This window comes from Mastomys coucha, unplaced genomic scaffold (genome assembly GCF_008632895.1).
Source record: "Mastomys coucha isolate ucsf_1 unplaced genomic scaffold, UCSF_Mcou_1 pScaffold22, whole genome shotgun sequence".
NCBI classification, from domain to species: domain Eukaryota; kingdom Metazoa; phylum Chordata; class Mammalia; order Rodentia; family Muridae; genus Mastomys; species Mastomys coucha.
Genome location: NW_022196905.1, coordinates 138,636,106 through 138,644,809, shown reverse-complemented (window position 1 = coordinate 138,644,809; position 8,704 = coordinate 138,636,106). Strand labels below are relative to the sequence as shown.

The following is an 8,704-nucleotide window of genomic DNA, read 5'->3' as shown; positions in this document are numbered from 1 at the left end:
TTTTTTTTTTTTTTTTTTAGTGTTTTCAGCCTTACAGAACAGGTAGAATTGTATCCATATACCTTCTTTCCCTCTACCCAGGCCTCTCATTTCAAACAGCCTGCTTTTTTTGGGGGGAGTGGGGTTTCAAGACAGGGTTTCTCTGTGTAGCCCTCCCTGGCTGTCCTGGAACTCACTCTGTAGACCAGGCTGGCCTCAAACTAAGAAATCCACCTGCCTCTGCCTCCCAAGTGCTGGGATTAAAGCCGTGCGCCACCACCGCCCTGCTTCAAACAGCCTGCTTTGCGAGACTGGTTGTGAGGGTAACTTGTAACAGTATTGGTAATCTGTCAGTCACTAAAGACTTCAATCTACATGAGGGTTCATGCTGCACTCTGTTAACTTGGCAAGTGAGTAATTCCATTCTGTTACTATCCACAAGCCCCTGGTACTAGTCTTTTTACTTCTCTAAAGTTCTTCCTTTCCTAGAGCGTCATGCAGTTGGGATCATAGAATATTTAGATTTTGTGGTCCATGTCCCTTTCCGGAACAATTCACGTTTAAGGTTATCCATGCCCAGGTGTTTCCCCTTCAGTTGAGTGCCTGATTCAATCTCGACCTTCCACCCTTGCCCCATAGCACAAGGAAGTATTGTGCCATGTACCACTAGCCCAGCAAAAGACCAAAAGTGAAAACTCAAAGTACAGTTTCTGCTGAAACACGTTGCACGTTTCTTTCACCTGGTTAAAAACCCGTAAGGCAGCTGGGTGTGGTGATGCACACCTTTACTCCCAGCTCTTGGGGAGGCAGAATCTGGCAGAGCTCTGTTAGTTCAAAGCCAACCTGGTCCACAAAGCAAGTTCCAGGACACCCAGGGTGGTGGATGTTACACAGAGAAACACAGAACAAACAAATAGACAGACAGACAGACAGACAGAGGTCATTTCTGTCCAGTGGCAGGGGCTTAACAGTTTCTTCTTTCCAGCTTGGAGGTACTGTAGCAACTGTTTCATTACCCACAAACTAGAGCTACTCAGTAACTGCTTCTGATGTTTTTGTGCAGTCATTTATCATTTCAACTAGGGACACTTGGGAGGAGGTTAATTTGAGGTAGGGTTTTGTTTTTATGGGTTTTTTTTTTAGAATAATAAAAAGTATTGTACTAAAATATAATATTTGCAGAACTTTCCAGAGAAGCCATACAAAATGGTCACAAGCTTCTTCCTTGTCTTTTGGGGGTAGATGGTGGGGGTCGGAGAATCTACACTTGACAGCAAAGTCACAGTGTTATAAGTGATGTTTATTTAATGTTCCCATTTTGGTTCAGACAATCAAGCTTATCCATCTACAGCATCTAAAGTTAGACTTGGCTAGAGAGCTTATTCACAAAACTGGTTAGCTGCATTTAACCAATGCAATTAGATCCTTAAGAGGGGGAAGGGGAAAAGGCCATAAAATTAAAATAAAACTGCTTTCCCCCTAAAAAGTAAAATAAAACCACCCATGCCCCTGGCAGCTAACCCTGACAACTACCTTCATTCACAGTGCCTTATACTTTAACCGTGATGGGGCAAGGAGTCAAAGCAGAGAGTCCTGCTTCTCAGTACCTCTCAGCAACCCGGATGACACTTCTAGCCTCTGCTCATGCGTTACAACAGTGAATCAGGACAAGACAGATTTGCTAATGTGCATATAATCAACAAAGATGAAGATGCCTCGGCTTTTATTCTGTAATGTTTCTAAGACTGTGTCCATTAAATGCAAACAAAAAAAAAAAAGGAAGAAGTCTTGGCAGAACAGGAGAAGTGGTGTACACTTGATGATGGGATCGACTTAAATATTGTTCATGGCATATAGCCTAGTCCATGCTCTCGCTGTCTCTATGGCTTGGGCTTCGTTAGTCTTCCACTGCTTGACTACATCATTTGCCAATGGATCCCCTGGAGTAGGAGCACTTAACAAAGCCTGGATTGATAGCAGAACTGTGCAGATCTGCGGTGCTGGGGACCACTTATCTTTCAAAATATCTAAACACATTCTTCCCAACTTGTCTACATTAGGATGATAAATTTTGGTCATGAAACGTACTGTAGGTGCTGCCATTGGATATTTTTCTGGAAGGAATAGTTCAAATTTAAAAGTCCCTCTCTCAAAGGGGGACTTCTGGAGGCCAGCAATGACCACATGAAAATAATGGGCTTTGTTCTCATTTGGTTCTGCCAGCAAATGCTGCATTTCTTTGATGATCTTGTGGGGCAGCCCGGCCATCTTGTCCGATCCCGAGTTCAGCCTCTGCTCTTGTCTCTGGCTCCACTTGCCTCACACCACAGGGTTTTATGTGGAACCGTACCCCAAGCACAAGGCTTCCTGTCTATGTAAAGCAAGCGCTCTACCTACCATCTGCCAACTGAGCTATATCAAAAAAAAAAAAATTAAAAGAAAAAAGCAGAAGAAACATTTTATTACCTTTATTCCTTGAATGTTCTCTATTCATTAAATGTGGGGGTTGTTTTATGCAGCTCTGAGTTTCTGACATAAAACCTCTTTTTAATATTTTCTGCAGCTGAAGCCTACTGGTGACAAATGTTGTCTGAAAAAAACAAAAACAAAAAAAATCAGTGGGGCATGGTAATCCCAGCACTCAGAAGCAGGTGGATCTCTGTCAGTTTAAGGTTAGCCTGGTCTACATACTGAGTTCCAGGCCAGCCAGCCCAACATATGAGGCCCTGTCTCATATGTCTCAACACAAACACACACACTCACTGGGGGGTGGAGGGGAGGAGTAAAAAGAATGTATTATATATATATATATATTTGATTTGATTTTTTGGGGTTTTTTTGGTTGGATGGTTTTTTCAAGACAGGGTTTCTCTGTGTAGCCCTGGCTGTCCTAGAACTCACTCTGTAGACCAGGCTGGCCTTGAACTCAAGTGCTAGGATTAAAGTCGTGCACCACCACTGCCCTGCTAGAAGGTAATTTTACCAGATAAATAAGTTAGGTTAGCGAGTCTTGGAACTCTTAGATATTTTACGGTCTGGTAATTTATAGTTCGTGAAGCCTTGGCTGGCCTGCCATTTACTTCATAGCCCAGCTAGCTTCGCATGGCAGTCTGACTTCAGGTACTGGGATTACCGCTACAGGTTGTGTGCCACCATGCTGGTTTGCTGTTTCTCCCCCCTTTTTATTTTTGGTGGAGGGGAGGGAGAACAGGTTGTACTACATAGCTTAAGCTATAAAGAATCCTCTTCCCTCTACCCCAGGTGCTGAGATTTCGGCTTGCACCACCGTGGCCCACTTTACACTCTTATGTGGTTTATGAGGGGAAGTCTGATGTAATTCTTATCCGGTTCCTCTCCAGCCTTGGCGTGTCCCACCCTGTGGCTTCTTCAGGAATGACTATTTTTCTTTGATATTTTGCAGTTTGTGTATGTTATATGCAGGTGTCAGTGTTTCCGTGTCTCTTCTGTGTTCTCTAAGCTTCCTGGGTCTGTGAGTGAATATCTGTCATTATCTCCAAACCTGCCAGGTTTGGAAAATAGTCTCCAACACTATTGCTCCTTTCTCTCCCTGGTTTTCCCTTTATGGATGTTACTCACTCAGGTTCTTGGATATTTTGTTCCTTTTTTTCTTTCTTTCTTTGTATGTCAGTTTTGGAGGGTTGTAGTAACATATCCTTCCTCAGCTACAGCCAGTCTCTTGAAAAGTCAGAGAATCAGAGGCAGTCTCCATCTGTTTCTATCACTGTCTTTGATTATTCCTTTGAGTTGAGTCTGAGTACATTGCTCGTCTGCTCTTACATGACTGTTCTTACATGTATCTCCATTTTCCCTGGAGGATCCTTGCAAGTTAATCATAGCCGGGTTTCTTTGTTTGAGGGTTATGTTTATTTGTTTGGTTGGTTGGCTGGTTATTTTGTTTTGTTTGAGACAGGGTTTCTCTGTATATTCCTGGATGTCCTGGAACTCACTCTGTAGACCAGGCTGGCCTGGAATATCTGTTTCTCCAGTACTGGGATTAAAGGCAGGTGCCACCTAGATGTTTCAAGTTCTTAGTCTTTTTGTTTTGGGCTATGGCAGACTCTTACTATGTAGCCCAGGATAGTCTAGAACTTACTGTGTTAGTCAGGCTGTCTTCACACTGGCAGTCCTTCTGTCTCACCCTGAATATTAAAATTATCAGTGTGCCGGGTGGTGGTGGTGCACGCCTTTAATCCCAGCACTTGGGAGGCAGAGGCAGGCGGATTTCTGAGTTTGAGGCCAACCTGGTCTACAGAGTGAGTTCCAGGACAGCCAAGGCTACACAGAGAAACCCTGTCTCGAAAAAAAAAAACAAAAAACAAAACAAAAGAAAAAAATTGAATATAATATACCAGGTAAGAAGAAGATAGTCCTTTAGTGTAAATCCTTTTTATTCTGGCTAGGAGTTGGGATATGTTTAATGTTGGGTGTAGCTCTAACTGTGTCAGAGGCTTTATTTTTCCTCCTCGTGAAAGATCCCCGTAGGGAGACCCCCACTCAAGTCTCGGGAGGACGCGCACCCAAGGAATCACGAGAGACCATCTTGATATAAACACATGAGGCAGTTTAATATCAGAGCTCATATCTCGACTCATATCTCGACTCATATCTCATGCAGGAGATAGAGGAATCGACCATGAGGCTCAGGGGTTAGGGGTTTATATAGGAAAAAGGTCTGGGGGAACAAAGGAATCAGTGTGGCTATACATGATTGGCTAGTTCAAATATCAACTATATTACATGCAGAACAGAGTGGAAAATTCCTAAGGTTGGTGTTAATCTGAGTCAACAGAGCATCTGACCTTAAACCATATCTAAGAGGACCAGATGGCCCACTACTCAGTGTCTGCCCAGACATGTCCCTGCATGTTTGTTTGTTTGTTTGTTTTTTATCTTTATAGTTTATGTCTTTTTGACCTGCTAGTTCTCGGGATGTCTAACAGCCTGCTTGCTTCTGTAATTTTCTCATTAGCCAGCACAAGTTTCAAACTTAACTCTTTCACTCTGTTGTCATTCCTCAATGGAGCCCAGCAGTTGTAGGCCAGGTCCTTTCCTGGCTCTCTGTTGATGACTTGGGTAATAAAGTCTTGGGAAAGGAAAGCTTCCTTCCTTTATCTTCAGTGGGAATCTCAGGTTGTTTTGTGGAAGTTTCAGACAACCCTGAATCTGACCTTTGAGAGAGCTTCCTAGCTTTTCTTTGACTTTTATGAGAAAGCTTGAGAGGCCCTGAGATTCATTGCTGTTCCCAGGTCAGATAAGGCTTCATTGCTGCAGCTTGCCCTTGAAGGCCAGTCTCTCTGACAGAGCCCACAACTGGGCTCTGGGCTTATTTCACAATGGTTGTCTATCTCTGTTGTTGGAAGCCTGGGGGCGGGGGGAGTTTTTTCTGTCTTTACAGAAAGCAGCCATTAGAACCCTGAAAAATAAACTCTGGGAAGTGAGGGGGACTCCTTAATTATACTAAGTAACATTCTAGGTGTGTGTGGTGCTAAGAAGCCTGGCTGGGACCATCATATCTTTGTGCAAAAGGTTTGAACGTGTCTGAGACTTCCTGCTTTGAGCTCTCTGTGGGAAATGACAGTCACAAGCCTTGCCCTTCTCCAGCCTCCACCTTCTTGCCAATGATGCTGTGCTCCATTACTGAGATCAGCAGCAGCTTCTGACAGGCTAATGTGCAAAGTTACTTCCCTTTAGGCAGTTTATTCCAGACTGACACAAAAATTAAGTTGCCTTTGCTGTTTTGGGTTTGTTTGCTTGTGTTAGGGTGGTGGTGGTAGTATTGAGACAGGATCTCTCTATATAGCCCTGGCTGGCCTGGAACTTACTAAGGGACTTACTAAGGCTGTGCTTGAACTCACAGAGATCTTCCTGTCTCTGCTTTCCAAGTGCTGGGATTAAAGGCATGCATTACCAATACTCAGCTATCAAAAAATAAGTTTTATTTGTCCAGTGTCTAAAAGAGACACCTCCAAGAAGAAAAAGAAAAGACTAGGTTTACAGTTATCTTTTGGTTTTTTTTTTCAGTTTTTTGAGACACAATCCTATTATATAACCCAGATTTGCACCAAACTCAAAAATCCTCCTGTCTCTTGACTGCTCTTCTGAAGGTTCTGAGTTCAAATCCTGGCAACCACATGATGGCTCACAACCATCCATAATGAGATCTGATGCCCTTTTCTGGGGTGTTTAAAGACAGCGACAGTGTACTTATATATAATAATAAATAAATCTTTAAAAAGAAAAAGAAAAAAAAAAAGCCAGGCAGTGGTGGCGCATGCCTTTAATCCCAGCACTTGGGAGGCAGAAGCAGGTGGATTTCTGAATTCGAGTCCTGGTCTACAGAGTGAGTTCCAGGACAGCCAGGGCTATACAGAGAAACCCTGTCTCGGAAAAAAAAAAAAAATCCTCCTGTCTTAGCCTCCAGAATTCTGGAGAATTCCCCACTCTGACTGAACCCTTTTAAAGGGAGTTTTTAAATTATTATTTTTAATTATATGTATGTATTTGGGGTATGTGAACATGTGAGTGTAGGTACCCACAGAAGTCAGAGACCTCAGATTCTCAAGGAGCTGGAGTTACAGGAGGCTATGGTGGGAACCTAACTCAGGTCCCCTGCAAGAACAGTAATTAACCCTTGAGCCATCTCTCCAGCCTGTAGCTGCAACTTCTGTTTGACTTGGAGAACTATTCACTTTCAGGTCTTTGTGCCAATCACTAAGGAGGAGGTTGCTAGAGGTCTTACTCTAAGTACAGCATAGGTGTCAACTCACCTACCAGTACACCTGTCCTCTTCCTCCTCCTCCTAAATGAGGGGCCAGTGAGATAGCCCAGTAAGTAAGGCCTGTACTGTACTACTGACCTAAGTTCAGTCTGCAAAACCCACATAGTAAAAGGAGAGAACAAACTCCAACCAAGTCATCTTCTGACCTCCATATGTGTGCGTGCATGCACACACACACACACACACACACACATACACACAAAAAAATGTAATTTTAAAATCTAAATAGGTAAACACATTTCATTCAGCTTGAGTATAGTACTGTAAACCTGTTTTACAAATGCCAAGCAGAGGTTGCATCTGGACCAGGACCTTGAAGTATTTTAGGTGCCAGATCTTTGTCCTCAATAGAATGCTATCCAAGCCATTCTGTATCTGGTGAGTATCAAATGTGAGCACTCTGGCCACTCTCCTCTCATATTTGATATAAAGGCACTGTCTGCTTTCTAGTCCACTTTGGATTTTTAAAAACATTTCTGTTAAGAATCTTAACAGAAAACATAAGAGGAAAACTTCCAGGCTATGTAGTAGCTTATTCCTCACCCTAACTTTACACCTGTTAGTGATTTTTGCTCTAGCCAGTCTTTCTTGTGATGGTGGCAAAATGGTGACTTCCCAAGTCTGGCAGATCCTTTAATGATCTACACTTTATTACTGTCCTTCACTGTTTTGATGCTCAGGTTAGAATACCCCATGTCTGACAAGCGACTCTTGTGACATACCCCTCCGTGTCATTTATTTGCTTATTTTGGGGGACACTGGCAGAATAATTCTATGATGTTACAAGGCATTGGTTGGAACTGTAGCCTCAGCTGGTTAAGAATGAGAGCCATCTAAGCTCTAGTGCACATGTTGCTGTTTCTGAGCTTTCTCTCACTGTTGTTGCTCACTTGCTTGGATTGTTGGTTGGGATTTTTTGTTTGGTTTGGGTTTTTTGTTTTTGTTTTGTGTGTGTGTGTGTGTGTGTGTGTGTGTGTGTCGTTGTTGTTGTTCTTCTTCTTCTTTTCAAGACAGAGTTTCCCTGTGTAGCCTTGTCTGTCCTGGAACTCACTTTGTAGACTAGTCTGGCCTTGAACTCAGAGTTATACCTGCCTCCCTTCCCAAGTGCTGAGATTAAAGAAGTACTGATCAGAGGAGAGCCACCCGCCTGCCTCCAGGGACTAAAGAGCCCTACTTAAAGGCAGTAGATCACCTTGAGTGTACTCCCATGTTTGTAGTTAGGGGTGGGTGACACCTACCCTAACTACACACCTGTTAGTTCAGCAGTACATCTGTGAGCTTTGCTTTTGATTTCACTGTACTGATTAATTTTTTATTGCACTTTATTTATTTTGCATGTGTACGTCAAAAGAAAAGCTATAGGAGTTGCTTCTTTCCTTCCACTAACTGGATCCCAGGGATTGAATTCAGTGGCCAGGCTTGTTAGCAAGTGCCATTACCTTCTAAGCCCTCATTTTTGCCCCCATTGTAGTTTCTCCTCATCACATTTGCTACCTGTAAAACTGTCAGAAAAAACATCCCAGCAGAGGTGGCACACACCTTTCTTTATTCTCAGCACTCAGGAGGCAGAGGCAGGTGGAGCTCTGAGTCTAAGCCAGCCTGATCTACAGATTGAATTCTGGGACAGCCAGGGCTACACAGAGAAACCCTGTCTCAACAAACAAACAAACAAACAAACAAAAGAAAAATGCTTAGAAAAACTATACATTTTCCCAGTGACATTTTTGGTCATTTTCACTTCAGTCCACACAGTGTGACTTCATGCCAGTAGTAGGTTGGCTTCTACACCATCATTTTATTATGTGATTCCACTTGTAGTAGCATGTAGGAAGTGGCACGTGACTCAGCCATTACTCTGTACTCTCTGGAAATAACAAATGTGTTGTAATTATCTGTGACCAGATATAAATGGAAAGAACTGGGCTT

The 8,704-nt window shown here is 43.0% G+C and overlaps 2 protein-coding genes and 1 long non-coding RNA gene across 3 annotated transcripts in view; 1 reads left to right on the top strand and 2 right to left on the bottom strand.

Moving 5' to 3' along the window:
- Window positions 1-8,704, top strand: part of Baiap2l1 (BAR/IMD domain containing adaptor protein 2 like 1) — a 96,589-nt gene that overhangs the window by 61,669 nt on the left and 26,216 nt on the right. The window lies entirely within an intron of this gene.
- LOC116068736 overlaps window positions 1-8,704 on the bottom strand; it is a 33,442-nt gene that overhangs the window by 7,073 nt on the left and 17,665 nt on the right. The window contains exon 2 of the long non-coding RNA XR_004109672.1: window positions 2,446-2,569. This is a non-coding gene — a long non-coding RNA (uncharacterized LOC116068736). The remainder of the gene's footprint in view (window positions 1-2,445; window positions 2,570-8,704) is intronic.
- Window positions 1,352-2,247, bottom strand: LOC116068734 (ubiquitin-conjugating enzyme E2 N-like). The gene has a single exon (XM_031338671.1). It carries the CDS (start codon window positions 2,245-2,247, stop codon window positions 1,813-1,815), a length of 435 nt encoding a protein of 144 aa, XP_031194531.1. The 3' UTR covers window positions 1,352-1,812.

Excerpts from the sequence above, each read along its gene's own strand:
- LOC116068734 (XM_031338671.1), bottom strand. The coding sequence starts at position 2,247 with ATGGCCGGGCTGCCCCACAAGATCATCAAAGAAATGCAGCATTTGCTG.